The sequence below is a fragment of the Nycticebus coucang genome, chromosome 22 (genome assembly GCF_027406575.1).
Source record: "Nycticebus coucang isolate mNycCou1 chromosome 22, mNycCou1.pri, whole genome shotgun sequence".
NCBI classification, from domain to species: Eukaryota; Metazoa; Chordata; class Mammalia; order Primates; family Lorisidae; genus Nycticebus; species Nycticebus coucang.
This window is the reverse complement of record NC_069801.1, coordinates 12,681,650-12,699,437: the sequence shown is the minus strand read 5'-3', so window position 1 is coordinate 12,699,437 and position 17,788 is coordinate 12,681,650. Positions and strand designations below refer to the sequence as shown.

The 17,788-nt window shown below is 55.8% G+C and overlaps 1 protein-coding gene across 13 annotated transcripts in view; it reads right to left on the bottom strand.

Moving 5' to 3' along the window:
• The window catches only part of ARHGEF10L (Rho guanine nucleotide exchange factor 10 like), a 154,261-nt gene that overhangs the window by 52,275 nt on the left and 84,198 nt on the right, over positions 1 to 17,788 (bottom strand). For 9 of the 13 annotated variants that reach the window (XM_053575188.1, XM_053575190.1, XM_053575195.1 and 6 more), the window contains 9 exons: positions 14,974 to 15,080; positions 12,845 to 12,922; positions 11,716 to 11,895; positions 10,438 to 10,554; positions 9,209 to 9,301; positions 8,270 to 8,443; positions 4,285 to 4,430; positions 2,315 to 2,329; positions 1,886 to 2,067 (listed from right to left, as the gene is read on the bottom strand). In XM_053575188.1, the coding sequence (XP_053431163.1) occupies positions 1,886 to 2,067; positions 2,315 to 2,329; positions 4,285 to 4,430; positions 8,270 to 8,443; positions 9,209 to 9,301; positions 10,438 to 10,554; positions 11,716 to 11,895; positions 12,845 to 12,922; positions 14,974 to 15,080 (1,092 nt within the window). Of the gene's footprint in view, positions 1 to 1,885; positions 2,068 to 2,314; positions 2,330 to 4,284; positions 4,431 to 8,269; positions 8,444 to 9,208; positions 9,302 to 10,437; positions 10,555 to 11,715; positions 11,896 to 12,844; positions 12,923 to 14,973; positions 15,081 to 15,860; positions 16,845 to 17,788 lie in introns of those variants that run through there. The other 4 variants (XM_053575192.1, XM_053575194.1, XM_053575196.1 and 1 more) reach the window with 3 other exon arrangements.

Sequence of the window (17,788 nt, the reverse complement as noted above, 5' to 3'; positions counted from 1 at the left end):
TTCATTTATGATTATCCAAAAAACATATGCACATGTTCTGCCATGGGATGTCAGGGCTTCCACGGACCTTAGTGCGTACATGGTCCTCAGGTAACAAGCAAAGAGCAAGGAAGGCTTGGGGTGTGAGAGACACGCCCAGCAACGTAGGGCACAGGAGGGCTGTGCAGCAACCCAGAGAGGAGGAGCTGGTGGGAAATGCAGATCTCTATAAGGAGCCTTTTGGTACAGGGATGAGGTGACGCAGGCACGAGGTGCCAAGGGCATGAGAACGGGAAGAACCAGAGTGCCACAACCACATTGTGAGCAATTTGGTTTCAGCAAAACGACGTCATCCATCGCATTAAATTAATGCTGTTAATTTGAACTTTATTGCTTCGTAGCTTTATTTTTATTCGATCTGTGATTTTGTTTTGGTTTTGTGGTAGTTAAAGGGCTGTAAGCATAAGGAGCTGATTATACCGAATTTTGTACTTGTTTATATTTGAATAACAATATGACAAAAAAAAATCACCTAAGGCCAACTGGGGTCCAACAAGAACTTCTGTTCCCCATTAGAAGGGGCCTGGCAGTATGTGACTCTAGTTCGAAGAACACGGGTGCCAACAAGTCAGGGGCGCCGAAGAAGGGTTGCAGGGTGCCAGCCCCGAGCACTGGGAAGGAAGGCCTGGTCTAATTAGGGCCCAAAGTGCCTCTGGGGGCGGAGGACCTTCCCGGCTCTTCCTGCTCCACAGAGATGGGGAAAGAGATGGGATGCGCAAGTGGGCACAGCTGTCCCGCCCCAACCCCCAGATGGTGAGAGTAGATGGTGCAATCTCGCCTTAGAGTTTCCACAACTGTATACAGCCAGGGGACAGAAGGGAAGTGAAACCCAAGTGCCTTTCCTGTCATGGAAGGTGCCTCTGGGCACGGTGTTCTTCCTGCTAACCCTGCAACTTAGCAGCCAGCCTGTGAGGATTCTAGGAACATTTACTGACACCCGGTGAGGGCAACAGTCGCACTAAGCTGGGAGACATCAACCAAATGATCGCCAATAAAATGAAAAATGCCACTGGCAGGAGCAAAGCCAGGAGGGCAGAAGGGCCCAGCTGCAGGACTTAGCCAAGGCTTCTCTGAGCAAGCAGCATCTGAGCTTAGCACACAGGGGAGAAGGCACAGGCCGGGAGAAGGCTCAGAGGGAGGAAGGGCGGGGTGTGGCCACCCAGGAGCTGAGAGGCCAGGTGGAAACAGGCGGGGTGCCCCCAGGACGAGCAATAAGAGCCCCCAGAGCGGGGGGTGGGGGTGGGGGGGTGACACACACTGATCTGGCCTCTACTAACCTGCATTTTGTTTTTTTGTTGTACTTTTTTTTTTCTGAGATAGAGTCTTACTCTGTCACCCAAGTAGAGTGCCATGGCGTCATCATAGCTCACAGCAACATCTAACTCTTGGGCTTAAGCGACCCTCATGCTCCAGAGTAGCTGAGACTACAGGTGCCTACCACTACACCTGGCTAGTATTTCTATTTTTAGTAGAGACGGAGTCTCACTCTTGCTCAGGCTGGTCTCGAACCTCTGAGCTCAGGTAATCCACCCGCCTTGGCCTCCCAGAGTGCTAGGATTACAGGTGTGAGCCACCATACCTGGCCTAAAACCTACATTTTAAAGAGTGGACCTGGAGTGGGCAGAGGTGGACAGGAAGAGGGCAGGGGTGGGGAAGGCAGAGCAGGATGCTGTCACAGCAGGCCACGGAGCCAGCAGCAACATGGGCAGCACCACCAGCAAGAGCTTCACAGCCAAGTTGCCCGTCAGCCTGCGTGTGGGCTCCTGAGCAGGAACCACTGAGCCTGGGCAGAGCAGCCCGGGCTGGGACAGGTGGGGGCGAGGGCAGCAGAGGCACAGATACTCACTCTGGGCCTGACCCACAGCAGAGGCCTTCTTGGCGCCTGCATGCTGGATAAGTACGTTGTCCTTGTCATAGGTGCCGCCATCCTGGCCCACCTCCACCACTTGCACCTGGGGCAGTGCCGTGTTCCACTTCACCACGTACTTGGGCCCCAGGGGCACCAGGCTGCTGATCTCCAGCTGGCCCCTGCCAGGACAGAAAGGATGTGGCCCTGGAGAGCCCGGAGTGGCTTTGCCCCAGGGCCCCGCCAGAGCTCCACTCCTTGGCACACCAATTCAGCCAGGCTACACGCAGCCCAAGCTCAAGCCCTCAGGCCAAACCAAGCCAGGCAGAGCAGGGAGCCCTCGCTGGGGTAGAAGCACCAGGGTGCCCAGGGCCCAGCTCCAGATTCAGAACCACATGCTTCCAGAACCCCCAACCCACCCAAACCTACCTGTGGTTGGCAGGCCTGAGGAAAAAGACAAGAAGGAAAGGGAGGTTGTTACTGTGACTGAGTGAATTTTATGGGGGCTGAGACCAGCTGGGAGCCGGCCAAGGGCTGGACATCAGGAGTGGAAGACGGGCAGCCTCCCAGGGGCTCACGGTGTCAGAGGCCAAGTACACATAGAGGGGCCCTACACAGAGGCCCCCCCCGGGCTGGCTCTTCTGTCATCTCTGCTTGTCATGACAGCCCTACTGGACAGCGCATATAATTCCAGACAAGGACACTGAGGCTCAGCTAGCTGAAGTGACAGCCCAAATCACCAAAACTGATTCCTCCAGACTGAGCCACTAGCACCCCATTTTGTACCCCACTCTAGACCCTAAGGAGCTGAAGGACAGAGAGGGCATCCGTCATCTCGCTGGCACTACACGGAGCCCAGGACATAAATGGGACTTAAGAATCACAGTACTTGAGGCTCGGTGCCTGTAGCTCGGCAGGTAGGGTGCCAGCCACATACACTGGAGCTGGTGGGTTCGAATCCAGCCTGGGCCTGCCAAACAACAATGACAACTATAACAAAAATATAGCTGGGTGTTGGACTGGGTGCCTGCAGTCCCAGCGACTTGGGAGGCTGAGGCAAGAGAATCGCTTAAGCCCAAGGGTTTGAGGTTGCTGTGAGCTGTGATGCCATGGCACTCTACCCAGGGCGACAGTTTGAGACTCTGCCTCCAAAAAAAAAAAAAAAAAAGTAGCACAGTACTTGAATGAATGAACGGGTCGGCTAGAAGCACCCACCATCGTGGCACAGCCTTGCTTGCCCGGCAGGCCACGAGCTCCTGGAGGCAGGGGCTGGGTCTTGTTCAAGGCTCAGTGGACCCATAGATAAGTGGGTAGGTGGCAAGTGAGCACACAGGTCCTGAGACAGCCCGGCTTTCTCCCCCCGAAACCAGTCCCATGGCTATGCACAGGAACGCACAAGCTCACTCCAGTGCAGAGTATAAATCAGGCTTCCCAGGTGCACCCATCTCCAACGCCCTGTCCCCCACGAGCTGGGAAGAGGGAGAGAGGGCTAGGATTGTTTTTCCTTCTGAATCTCCGTTATCACTGCCAATCTGTTGCTTCTATGATGTCTTTTAAAGTGTTGTCAAATATTGAGAGCAGAGGTTCTACTAAGGGCCCGGCTAGAGGTCATAGCTGGAGTTCTTAGGGAGCATTTGGCAGGGGGTCCTAACCCCTGACAGCTACAGAGCCAGCCTGGGATGCGAGAGGGTAAGCTAGGCCAGGGGTGGGGGGGTGCTGAAGAAGGGCAGGGCATGTGCCCCAGCTCCAGGCCTCATGCCTCGGGCACTGTGGGCCCAGAATGTTGGGTCTCCTAAATTTTCAAGACAACCAAATGTCTCAAACTCAGTGTGACCTCTGTGTGTAAGCCCAGAGGCCTGATCCAACCAACAGGCACCCTAGCCTAAAGCGTCATGCTTGCCCCACTCAGGCACAGCCTGGAAGCTGAGCGTTGGACATTTTTCTACAACATCTAGCCCAGAACCAGGACCCAGGCTCCTGTAAGCAGAAGATGCTCTGGGCTGTGGGGGAAAGGCAAAGACTCAAGTTGAAATCATGCTGCGATCTGGCCAGAGGGAAACGGTTCTGAGTTAAAGCAGTAGGGATTTGGGTTGGACATAAGGGAGACGCTCTTGAATTTTAATGTGGTCAAAAAAGATCACTCAGTTCCCCTCAGCAGGGCTGCACAGCAGACCACTCTATACAGTAGGTCTGCCCAAGGCTGGGGGCTGCCAACGATGTCTCCCGACACTTCCCATTGCTAGGACCAGTGGCAGAGCAGGTAGAGAGGGACGGGAGAGAAGACAGAACATCAGAGGCTTACACTAAACTCAAGTGAGCCTCCCCATAGAGTGGCCTGGCCAGAGACTAGGGTAGGACAGGATGGGGTCTCCAGGGCGGGATGACCAAGGCCCACTTACTTGAAGTTGATGTTGGCACAGACCAGCATGTCATTGAGCAGGAAGACCCTGCGCTCCTTGGATTTGATCAGCTGCCCACGGTCACCGTACACAGTCTCCGTCAGTGTCTCACACAGGAGCAGCTGCCGCTGGCCTGAGGTCAACAGCTGGGGGAGGGGACAGGGAAGTCAATGTCAGCATTGCAGCCAGGAGGCTTTACCTAGCCAAAGACCCATAGCCTCCTCCAGTGCAGAAAGGGGACACCCAGGCTGGGAGAAGCAGAGGAGGAGGCAGGCACGCCCTCCAGCCCTGGGTGCCAAGATGCACCAGGGAAGACGACCAGAGAAACACACATTGGGGTCACCACACTGGGGACACCTTGGGCCACCCAACCTTGCACCCATGGGGCCCAGCAGCCAGCACCACCTTCTCAGGGGAGCCAGCCATCGCCAGCCACTCCTTGTAGCCACCTTGCACACCTCTGCAGTCACAGAGACCAGTTCTGTCCGTAGCTGTGAAGCCCTCAGGCAGGTCGTTTCACCTGCCCAAGCCTCAGTTTCCTTAGCTGTCAAGTGGGTACAAAGGCCTCTACTGCTGAGGTCACACAAGGTAACAGACATATGACTGGGCCTGTTTTTGATTTTCAAGGCCCAGAGTGAAATGAAAACAAAGGCCCTCATTTAAAACCTACTAACAAATTTCAAGACAGCTATAGCAGAACACTATACCAAGCGTGGGGACCTGCTGGGCATGGGCTGTGTATGACCACACACATCACAGGCCCTTGAGGCCAGCCCCACAGGTGGCACACGATGGGTACCCCATAGACAGCCACTGTCCATGACGGTCTTCGTGTTGGAGAGGCACGGCCTTGTACAGGAGATGCCTGGCCTGCAAGTCGCTCCCAGCACTGCACCCTGACCTACTGGAAGCCTTGGCCAGTCCCACCTCTTTGACAGCCTCATGACAGGGTTGGGACGGATCTGCCAGTCAATAATGCACCATCTGAGAAGGCCAAGACTTAGAAGCTGAGGGCACCTGAACAGGCATTTGCCATCTCAGGCAGGCCACCAAGACCCTTCTGCTGGCATAGGGACCACCCACCCAGCCAGGCACACTGTGGGAAAATATCCTTTTTCCTAACAAGGAATATTTTAGGGCGAAGGATGCTCGGCAAAATTCATTCCCCAAACCTGTGATTCTGATGACAACCAGTATTGCCCCCTTTTTCCCCCATCCTAGCTGAAAAAGGGACCGATCACCCCAAAGCCTCCCCTGGAGAGACTGCTGCTGCTCTCCCAGGAATCATTTCTCCCAAGTCAACACACAACCAAAAGTCTGAACGGGACCAAACACCTGCTGTGTCCCAGGTGCCCTGAGTGGCCCTCAGTATCCATATCTCACTGAATTAGCTCCATCGTCCTGAGAGGCAATCTCCATGTCCCAGATGAGGAAACTGAGATTCTGGGGCCAAGGAGCCTTGCCAAGACCGTACCCCTGATGAATGACAGACAGTACAAGATGGAGCCAAGCCACGTCCACTGACCCCTGAACCAGGCCACTGCATGGTATGCAACAGGAGCCAGAGGAGAGACCCCACTGCTCCTAACACACAGGAGGACTTGGGGTCCCACAGGGGTCTCCCATGGCCACTAAGGCTGGACTGCTCCCACTGTTTCCACAAATAGCCTGCGTGCCAGCTCACAAAGACATTACTCAGACTCTGGAGACAGCAGGGCCCCCACAGAAGGCTGCAAGTGTGAAATACCCACAACTTAGAAGAGGAAAGTCCCCTGGGCTCAGGCAATCATCCCCTGCCCCTTAGGCAAATTTTAAAAAAAGAAAAGAAAACCCGGATGTTGCACAACTATCCCTCTGGAGGCTCCAGAGTAGTCCATTTTGAAATAGCCAGCACGGTTCCCTTTTGGGCTACACTCACTTTCGTTTCCACTTCTCCCTGGATGGTGGTGAGAGGGACATCACCGAACGGGTCCCAAAACTGGCTAGGATTGCCCGAGGAGGGCCCGTGAGGGGGAGGCACGGGGTACAGCCCCGCCACACACTTCTCAACATCACACGTGTATGCTCAGCCCCATTCGACAGATGGAGAAATTCAGAGCCTTTAGTCCCTTGCCTGCCATCAAACAGGCTCCCTGACCTCCAGCCAGTGCCCACTGCACACTGCTGCCCCTGCCTTTATAGGACAGAGCAGCAGAGAACAGAATGGCTCTTCCCAGGGTAAACACTACAGCATCGACTTCTTGCTCCCATCAGTCTCTTTCCACTGCAGCAGCACAGATGCATGAGCCAGGGGAAGGCAAAGCAGAGAAAGCCTCTTGGTCACAGCAGGAGAACTGAGAATAAGGACAGAGGAGAAACTTCCCGAGTGCCAGGACAAGCACAGGTGGCCGTGGTTGGACTAAAGTTTATTTCTCTAAGGACATTCCAAACTAGGGACCTTGTGTGTGGCAGCTGAGTTAGTCCTGCCTGGGGGCAAGGGGTGGAGGAATGACCTCTCCCACTAATGAACACCCTGAGTGGTCCTGGGGGGGACACCCCCCAGAGAGGGCTCCAGCCTCTGCCCACCTTGCCTTCCCCAGCCCCGTCCTCCTGGAGCAGATAAAGCCAACCCAGACACCTCTGGGGCCAACAGGTAGCACCAGCAGGAAGAGGTGAGTGAGGATGAGGGGAAGTGGACAGCCACTACTCAAGTGGGCAGTGCCACACAGGAAGGAGGACCAGCAAACCAACTCCTCCAACTCTTCCAAAAGACCCACAAGGCTGAATTTTATGGGACATCTCCATATTTGTAAATGTTGGCAACCACTTCTAGGTCTTTAAAAATACTGCATGGGCCCCAAAGTACACCTCCAGCCTGAGTATGGCCTGAGGCCCAAGAGTCATAATATGAGGGATGCCTGGAGTTTAGCGTGTCACCCTACAAGAGACTGGGTCCCAGCCCCACTTCTCAGAGCTGGCATGAAGGTCAAAGATGACAACAGGTTAAAGAGCTTGCTATACTGTGAAGTGCAGTGTATGTGTGGAAAGGCTGCCATCTCTCTTGGAAGTCCCTTCTGGATCATTAGAAATTCCTTCCCTATGGCATTGAAATAGCCCTCCCAGGAGCTACCAGCCATTAGCCTTAATTCTGCTTTTGGGACCCCACAGGGCTAAGAGGCTCCCAGTTTTCCCCACCAGATTTGAATCTCTTCCTGAGTCCATACTGTCCCTTCTCCAAAGAGCAGTCAGGGTGACCCCGCCCTGAACCATCCTGGCCCCCCTCCAGCCTCTGAGGTGTGAACAGCCCAGAAAACCAGATGCAGCCACACAGGGTCTCACATCATTTGCTGCCAGGGAAACGGAGAGACTCCAAGGACCAACAGGCAACGCAGTGAGGTGACCTTGTGCTTCAAAACCCGATTCTCTATGGACTCATTCGCAAGTCTTTCAAGATTTTTTCCCTAGAATATTTCCAAACTGTAATCCCGAAATGTGGCATAGATTTTTCATCTTTCTTCTATTAAGGACTCTCAGGATGCTGCTGTGCCAGCTCCCTCATTCGCCCCTCAGCGGCCTGGGATCAGCTGCTACTGCATGCTCCTCATTTCAGAAGGAACAAGTGAGGTTCAGAGAGGTTGGGTGATTCCCCCAAGGCCATCCAGCAAGTGTCTGAGGCAAAATCTGGACTTAAACCCAGATGCTGACTCCAGAGGCTGCTTGTATAACCACAATGCCAAGCACCATCATTTCTGGTGTCTTTACTGGAAACTACACTGATAAACAAAATCAGCACTTATCCTAAAACAACACGATTAGTAACGAGTGTGGGAGGCCTGTCTGGAATCCAAACCTCAGAGTCAGGTCTGCAGACTTTGAAAAGCAAGAACTCCCCTCCTCAGAGAACAGTGCCACCTAGTGGGTGGCCGTGGGGCAGGCGGCGCGTGCACAGGGGAGGAGGATGCAGGGCAGGTGAGGACAGGTGAGGGTGGGGAGGTCCTGGCCTCACCTTGTTGAGGCTGCTGCGGTCGCTGACACTCTTGGTCAGCTGCTGGATCTCTGCCACCTGGTCGGCCAGCCGCTTCTGCTCATTCAACTTCTCAGCCAGAGTCTCCAGCTCTGTGAGGGCCAGCTGGAGCGACAGCCTGTCGGGGTGACCCCTGGGCGTGTTCTTCAGCATGTCCTGCAGGGGCCAAGAGAGCAGAGACTGAGAAGCCCGCCCCAGGACAGATGCTCCCCACTCCTGGGGCAAAGCCTCATAGAGGGCTCAGCTTACAGCCAGGACAGACGGTACCAGACACAGAATAAGACCTCGAGAAAGAGTTAATGAATGGAAAAAATAAAAATGTGCATATCTTTCTGGAAATATACCCAAAAGAGCTGAAAGCAAGGTCTCAAAGAGATATTTGTACACCCATGTCCACAGCATTATGCACAACAGCCAAAAAACTGTGGAGGCAATCCAGCCATCGACGGGCGATGAGTAAGCAAAATGAGGCCTGTCTATATAGTGGAGTATTCATCCGCCTTAGAAAGGAAAGAAATTCTGCACATGCTACATCACTGGTGAACGTGGAAGATATTACGCTCACTGAAATAAACGGTCACAAAAAGACAAATATGGTATGATTCTACTTATACAAGATACTTGGAGTAATCAAATTTGTAGATACAGAAAGCAGAATGGTGGTTTCAAAGGACTAGGGCAGAGGGAAGGGTGAGTTAAACAGGGACAGAATTTCAGTTTGGGATAATGAAAAGCTCTAGGATGGAGAATGGTGATGGTTGCACAACGTGACGATACTTAACACCATTGAAGTGTGCACTTAAAAATGGCTAAGAAAGTCCTGGATGAGAGCCCAGGCCCCCTTTCTCCCACACCAGGAGCCGTGGCCAGCCCACCAGGCTGCACCGTGTGGGTCATGGTTGCTGGAATCTCCAGCGGTACCTGAAGCAGGAGGATAAACTGTGGGAACCTCTGGATGGGCTTCACCATCAGCCCGTAGAGGGTGACGCGGTCCGGGCTGCACACCTGCCGACGCTGTCGGAGACAAGGGCCCATCATTTAGCGCGCCAGGGCCCAGACACGGTCCCCTTCCCAAGCTCCTCTCCCCAGGCCCCAGGACGCTGTTTAGCCTTGGGGATCCCTCACCACCACCACCACCACCACTGGTGCCCCCTGCACAGGCCCTCCCTCCCCCTTAGGAGACTAAAACAGTCATTTTAAGGAATGTGACTTAAATGCATAACTGGAAAATCTGGCAACTTACACAAGAGGTCAGACTTCTAGAAATAGCCAAGGCAACCATTCCCTTAACTTAAACTAAACACAGATAGCCCAGGCCAGGATGAAGGATAGAACACAGGGGAGCTACCCTGTCTCCTGCATCTGTTCATCCTCCATCAACACAGCTGACACCTTGCTTCTGGCCCTCACCCCTGCAACCCCACAGCTTCTCCATCAGCCACCACTTCTGTCTGCCCCAGCTCAAAACTCCTCAGTGGCTCCCCATTGCCTGAAATACTACCACACTCAGCTGCCTCTCTGTGTGCATGCTTGGATCTTCTCTCCGGGACTCCCCACCAGGCACCAATGCTCTCATAGTCTGGCCAAACCCACCCACCCCTGACCTTTACCCCACTGTCCTTGAACCTGGAATACCCTCTCCTCGATTCCAGCTGTCACACTCCCACCATGCCCCCGTCAGTGCCCCTGTCAGATGGCACCCCCTTTGAGAAACCTGCTTCAATGAAAGCAATGGGTTCCCCCACTGAGGCCCCAGCACATGCTGCCTGTGTCGCCCCTACATCCTGTGCCCAGCAACTCCCAGAGCCGCAGCCCACCAAGGATTGGTGCAAGACCACTGGGTTTATCCCACAGACCTGCCTGCACACACAGATGCAAGAGGTCAGGGGTTGGAAGATGGCACAGATTTCCCTTCTGCACTGCCACGGCTCTAGGATCCCAAGCTAGCTGCAGGCACTGACCCTCCTCCTAACAGGCAGAAGAGAACAATTTTCCTCCCATGGGACGGGGGCTGCCCCAAGGTCAGAGGGGAGGTGTCCAGCAGAAAGCTGTGAGGAGGTATCCAAAGCTGGGGTCATAATGCTCCTCCCACCAAGCAACTTCCCCCTGCCACCCCAGCCAACCCGATGCCCTGGTGAATCAAGGCCCACCTTGAGGAACTCGAGGAACGCAGGCTTGGTGAGACAGGCCTTCTTGATGATGGACATGGCACTGGTGAAGTTGTTCACGTAGTCACTGTACACGTCTAGCACCATGGACTTGGAGAACTGAAACAAGGTGCAGGGGTAAGCCGGCAGGCCACCTCAACACAGGGGAGTGGCAGGGCAGCCAGCACCCTCAGCTCACTTAGGACCACAAGCTGAGCTGATGGCGCAGCCTGGACAACCTCAACAAGCCTGTGAGGTGAGTACGCCCATCACCTACCTACATGAGGAAACCAGGTGCAGAGAGGCAAAGAGTCCTGCCTGAGGGCACAGGTGGGACCGGGTGGTGCCACAGAGAGCCCAGCAACCTTGGCTCCCAGGTCTCTTTCCCCCGCACAATAGCCCAAGCCCGTGGGTGCAAAGAGGAAGAGGGCAGGAGAGGGAGGCGGGAGATGTTCCTTCCACCACCTCAAGTCCAGGAAATAGAATGCCCCCCACCCACCTACAAGGATAGCACTCCTGGCCTCTTGCTGGGTGGCGTGCCCAGAGCTCAGTTGCCAAGGTAGGGTGATGTGCCTGGAGTCGACCGGCCCTCTCACCTGAGCCCCTTGACACACCAACCCAGGGTGTCAGATCTATTTAGGCAAACTACCAGGTGCTATGGTTTTCAAAAATGAATTTTTTCTTGTAGCAGAACTCAACTACCTAATGTAGATCAAAAGTGGATTTCCACGAAATTATCCCTCCTTTGCCCCCTGAATCTCTGGGGCCCCCGGGCTTAGGTTGGAAAATCCAAGACTTCGGTGCACACCCTTATTCCACAGATGAGGAATCCCACTCCAGAGATGGCACTGGGCCTGCCTGAGGCTGCAGAACCAAGCAGGGCCCAGTACAGGGTTGCCTGGGTCATGGTCCAGGGCCAGTGGGGCGTCCTCTCCAGGCCAAGGTTGTAGTCTATGCCAGCACTGCTGGAAACCTGCCTAGCATCTGGCCACAATGGCCAGGAAGCCACCCAGTCCCCCAGAGGTGCTGCCACCTGGGCAGAATGAGAACAGCAACCTGGCTTCAGGGGTACTGCAGCCCAGCAGACATCTCCAAGGACACTTCAAGGAGCTACACCCACCCTACCCTCGGCCAGGAGGACAGAGGCCTGGCCACCCTCTGGCTCTCCTGGCATGGACAAGGTGACCAGCAGAGGCAGGAGGCTGGAATGCTTGACCTGTGGGATCAGGCTTGCTGTGGTTTTACCTTGGTGGGCTGGGGAAGGAGTCTGGGGACACCTACTGAGGCCACGAAGAGGTCTCCGATCTTCTCGGTGGAGTCCCACTCGGCCACGCGGGAGGACAGGGCGATCTGGAACATGGAGTGGCAATGCAGGATCTCCCGCACGCGGAGAAACACCACCTGGCACTTGCGGGCGCTCAGCACCTTGGGCTCCATCTCCATCAGGGGGTTGCGGTAATCCTGCCAGGCCAGGGGGAGGTAAGGCCAGAGGCCAGGCCACAGCCTCCCCTGTAACCCCCACCTTCATGCAGCACTCGGCCAACCATGTGTCCCCTGTGGGGGGCATGTGTCCCTTCTCCCCACGAATTCTTCTGGAAGGACCTCCATGACCGTAGCACTCCTGGCCTCTCTTTGGCCACCACAACCAACCCCCATGACTTCTGTATTAAGTTGGGAGCTCCGCAGAGGCTGGCCCCATTTCTCCTGCCTGTCACTGAGTCCATCGGCCTGACAATGGTAAGGGTACCAGAAGCTCCCTTGGCCCCTAGGTCTAGTGTCATCCTCTCCAATCAGCTCTGTCAGAAGCAGGTGACGTTTTCACCACCTGCCTGATGCCTGGGCTCCCTCTCTGTGGATCCAAACTTAGGAGGGGAAGAATGGGTGTCATTAGCACCCTGTCACCCTGACTGTCCCCTCTCTTAACAGCCTCACTCCCACAGCCCACAACATCCCAGGAGAGCCATCACTTCAGGGATTTGACTGTAGCTGGGGTTGGCATACCAGGCATCTGCTTAGCAAACCCTGGTCATACTGATGTGACAAAGAGGCTGGATCCTACCCCTCCCCGTCTCAAAAGAGCCTAGGATGATAGGGGGACATGGGCCCAGCCCCAGACTGGCAAGGAAGACCTGATCCCCCTTCAGACACAAATGGGGCCATATGTCCTCAACTCTCCAAGAGTCATTTCAGAGAATCCCAACTTTATTTCAGAAAATAGTCACTCCCATGAGGCATCAGGAGTTCTTGGTGCCCCCCCATTTGGAGGTCCTATTTTCCCCCATAAACAGTGCTAGCCTTTGGCCCCGCCCCTTAAAACTGCCCACAGTCCTCCAACACTCCTTGTAAAGTGTCCCTCTGGGCCTTCCCTGCCCTCTCCTCAGAGAGCCCTGACGACCACCTGAAGTCACACCTGGAGTATCCGCTTCAGAGACTCCACGTAACTGCCTTCGCTCTGCACAATGGAGCCCAGGATATGCCTCCGGACCACCTGCACAGACCAGAAAGCACCATCAGGCCCAGTGAGCTGCCCTCCCTGCCAGCACCCTGCCCACCTGAGAGAAATACCCAGGCTGCCCGGGCTATGGGACAGAGGAGGGCTCGCCCTGGGGCCCACCAGCATACGCCAGGGGATGCAGATCGCACCTCTCCCACTTGGTGGTGAGGGCCCGCCTGCCCTTTTGGACAACCATACAGAAAATGCTTTCTTAGACTGAGCTGACATCTGTGCCCACCACTTGTTGCGAATAGAACCCCAAGCAATCCTTCTTCCACAAGATGACCCTTCGGGTACCCTGGCACCCCTCCACTGGCCCCTGCTTCTGGCTAAACAGTCCCAGCCCCTTCTCCTTTCCCTCTCCTGAGCACCCAGGCAGCCTCCCTGACTGGGATGTAGCAGAGCAGTGGGCCCCTGAGGCTGCTGCACACTGGGGTCACGGGGTCACACTGTCCCCTGGCTCCTTCTCCAGACTGCATTGGCCTGGAGTGCAATCTGGATCTGAGGGACGTTTACATCTTCACAGGTGACTCTAGAATGCAGCAAAGTTGGAATGTCACTCGCAAAAGGTATTATATGCGAGGTTTCTGCTGGGGCAGTCTCTCCATCTTGATCCGGGGCTGGGAGGGCAACTGACACCTACCCCATCCCTATGGCTGCCTCCCCTGCCTGCTCCCCTGCCTAGGGCATATCCTTCCCATCATCTGCCACTGCCCTGTCCATGGCCCACACAGCCCTGGCCGACAAGCAAGGCCTCTGTCCTGCAAACTGTCTCACAGCTGGCTGCACAGCCAACAATCCCCAGGTGTCTGAACGGCACCTGGCACAGAGTTCTAAGCCTCAGCACTTGGACATCTGGGCCCGAGTAACTCCTCGTGGTGGGGGCTGTCCTGTGCTTCCTGGGTCTTTGGCAGCTTCCCTAGCCTTTGCCCACCAGATGCCAGTAGTGACAACCAGAAATGCCCCCAGACATTGCCAAATGCCTCTCGGTTGAAAACTAACTGCTGAACCGAGAGACAGATGCTGCCCGACCCAGGAGAGGCACCACGCTGCAGGCAAGAGAGCGCCACGCCCCACCAGGAAGGGAGGCCTAGCTTGGGAGCCAGGGGTCTCTAGACGCAGCGTGGAGTGGGGTATCACCACCTCAGATGCCATTCAGAGTGGGCAGTTGGCACGTGTGAGGGAGGTAGGCTGAATGAATGGTGTGAATTGGTCAGCAAGTGCACCAGAGGGACCTGCTCCTCCTCCACCCTGGCCAGCTACTGCTGGCGGGAACCTGGGCCAGTGTGGCTCTATCTTCCTGATTTTCTTTTTTTTTTTTTGCAGTTTTTGGCCGGGGCTGGGTTTAAACACACCACCTCCAGCATATGGGGCCAGCGCCCCACTCCTCTGAGCCACAGGCACCGCCCCTCTTCCTGACTTTCAAGAGGCCAAACATCAACATTTTCTGCCAACCAAAAAAATGGGCAAATCCATCGCACCGAGCTGGCTACTCGTCCTGCTCAGGGAACCGGGGCTGTCACCTCCTATTCATGGCTGGCAAAATGCAGATGGGAGCAAAAACAGGAGGGGAAACATGACTGGGCCGCCCTGACCTCTGGGAGATGCTCTGGGAGGAGGAAGATGTCACTAAGAGCCTCAGGTCCTGGCAGACACGCACAGCAGCTCTAAGGCCCAGTGTGAGGACAGGTGGACAGAGGCGAGGCTGGGCGCCCACACACGCAGCCTGCCCTAGTTAGGAAGCTCAGTGTGTCCCAGCCTTTTCTTCACCTGGCACTTTCCTTCACCTGGCACCTTAGCTAGAAACAGCTAACAGGACCTGCTCTGGTGGCCGGGGTGGGGAGACAAGCTCTCCAGATGGAGGGGTCCCCTCTGCCCCTCAAACCACAATGCAGAACCCAGGGGTCTGATCTGGACTGCCTGTGCAACCAGTGAGGAGACAGCCCAGGAGGCCCCACCCAGCTGGTCACTTCCCTTCAGGACCCAGTCCAGCATGGCCCCACGGAGCAGGCTGCGACCCCCAGCCACCACCCTTCCCTACAGACCTGCTGAGGGCTCAGGCCATCCGGCATGGGGCCCAGCTCTGGCGCTGGGGGCTTGATATCCGAAACGCTGACCTCCAGCAGCCCCATGTCCTCCTCCTCAGAGTCACCTGGAAAGTCAGATGGCCTGATGACACGGGGACAGCACAGGCCCCAGGAGCTGAGAACCTTTCAGGCCAGCCCTGGACATGAGTCCGAGACCACGAGCAGCTCCTGGGGCCTTGTGGGGTTTCGACAACTCACTGGCTCTTTCTCAGCAATCCCTGCTCCGCCCCAGGGCCTGGCAGAGTCCGTCCACAAGCACACACACGAGGGAGCGGGAGCGAGCAAGCCAGGGAGGGAACAGGGGCACACAAAGCAGTGTCCCGCGGGGCCTACCAGAAGCCACCATCCCTGCTCAGGCTGCCCACTCGGCCTGGCGAAGCCCAACCACTGGTGTCCCCATCGCTCGCTAGGCACTAAAAATAGTTTCCTTCTGGCTGCCTGAAAGGGGGAAGAAAATAAGCCCGGAGAAGGGGACAGCTTGGCTTTACGTTTTCTTTTTTTTTTAATAACTCAGAGACCTAAAAGGGGAAAAGCTCAGCTGGCATCTGGCAGGGAGTCCTGGGCATGGGTCAGGTGGGTCTCAGATGGAGGAAGGGACAAGGCAGACAGAGCCCTGGGCCTCCAAGACAGCACAGCAGGGCCGGCACGAGGGTCTTGGGAAGGGTCCATCCCCACAGGGGGTGGCACAGGCACAGAGACCTGGGACCCCAGCAGCTCAGCACCCCTGACAGCCAGTGGCAGCTGTGGGCAGCAGGAAGTGGACACCATGGGGAGGCCAGGGAAGAAAGGAGAAGTGGCAGTGACCCCGGGGCAGAGGGAGCACAGACACCCAGGCGGGTCCTTACCTGAGCAGGACACAGAGGAGGAGGAGGAGGAGGGACAACGGACCACAGCGTGGGGGTGGGGGTGGCCCTCCTGGCTGGCCCACATGACGCCCCGGGCATGGGCATCGCTCTGCACCCAGCCCAGCCTCAGGCCGCGCGGCTTCCTCTTACCCCACGCACCACTGGGTAACATTCTTGGCCTGTGACTCGAGCCCTGCCTGGCTATTAATAACGCCTCTAGGGGAGGGTCACTTTAGGAGGGAGCTGGGCTAATGGGCGGGGTGGGGACAGTCCAAGCCAGCCTGAGGCTGGGAGGGTGACCCAGGGAGGGCTCCTAGACAGCCAGCCTGGCCACCCTGTCCTTCTGTTCTTTCTCTGAGCCATCCTAGTAAGTTTAGAATGGCCACTTGGCCTGTCCCCTACCTCATCAGGGGCCAAACATCCCCCAGAAGTAGCAGAACATGGACATTTGCTGAGTACCCAGCCTATGCCAGGCACATGAACTCCATATCAAATGCACAGAGTGGTGGGGCTCAGCTCATTTTACAGATGAGGAATCTGCCCCTCTGAGAGGGGAAGAAGGGTAAGGTGACAGCTGAGAGGCGCAGAGCTGGGACGTAACTAGGTCAGTGCGAGGCCATCTTAGGGACTGACTGCCCACCAAGAGGGCTCTCTCTGCATAGTACCTCAGTCATCCTCACCACAGCCCCAGGAGACAGATGCCATTATTAGCTCCACTGTACAGAGAGGAAACTGAGGCACAGAGAGGTTAAAGAACCTACAGAACTTTCCAAGAAAATGCAGGCTCTCCCAGTTCTCCCTGGCTGGAAGCCTGTCTTCCTTCCACTGCACCAGGCTGTGCATTGAGGACAGGTGGCAGGTTCCTCTCCAGATAAGGCCTCCAAGATTCGACCTCAGAAATCTACCCTAAATCACGGACTGTTAGCCCACTTTTCTCCTTGTCTGTCACCCCCAAAGATGTGGGCTGCATCACCCTGTGTCATCCAGCCTGGGAACACACCAAGGGCCCTGCCTGGCCATTCTCTGGGGAGGAGACCAGAGAGCCCTGGTGGGGACCAGGAGCAAGGGGTGTGCACCTGAGGGGGGCTTCAGGGGAATGGGGGCAGGACGTGTGTTGACAGCTATGTCCCAAAGCTTTAGGACAGTTCCTAAAACATAGTAAATACCCCAGAAAACTTATTGAGTGAATTATCAATCAAACCTGACCACTGGGACACTTCCACCTAAAACCCTTTAATGACTTTCCCAGTGTCATTACAATCACAGGCAAATGCCCAAACAAGGCCCACAGAGCCCTGCTGACTGGGCCTGACCTCTCACCCTGCCCTCACTGCAGCCAGGTGAGGCCACCTTCACCCCTTCTCTGCCTGTGTGTCCTCAAGCAAGTGACGAAAGTCCTCTGTGCCTACAGCATGGGAACATGAGGGTCCCTGGTACCTGGCTCGGTGCTGGTAAGTGAGGAACTACAGGTTCTGAGGAAAGTGCTGGGGTGCAATCTATACTCCATAGTTCTATCAGGAACACCATTTCTTGAACGTCTCATACTTCCCCACCTCCAGGCCTTTGCACATGCTGTTCCCCTCTGCCTGGTGAACTGGGCCTCCTCCTTGTTCCCTGCACTTGCATCCAGAGTCCGCTCACTTCCTCAGTGCTCCCTGCCACACCACCTGTCAATCTGTCATTTCCCATTTATGCACCGTCTCCCCCACTGTGCCAGGAGATGGTCCCTGTAAGAAAGCTGATAAACCCATCTTGGCATCCCTGCAGTGCAGCACGAGGCGTGGCACTTAGTAGGTGTTCGATAAATATTGGCTGGTTAGAGAGAGAGGCAGGGGGAAAGGAGTGGGTGGGGATGTGCAAAGATGAGGCCCAGGGAGCTAGACTGCGTAGGGGCAGGAGACCCAGATGGCCGTGGCAAAGGTGGTCCT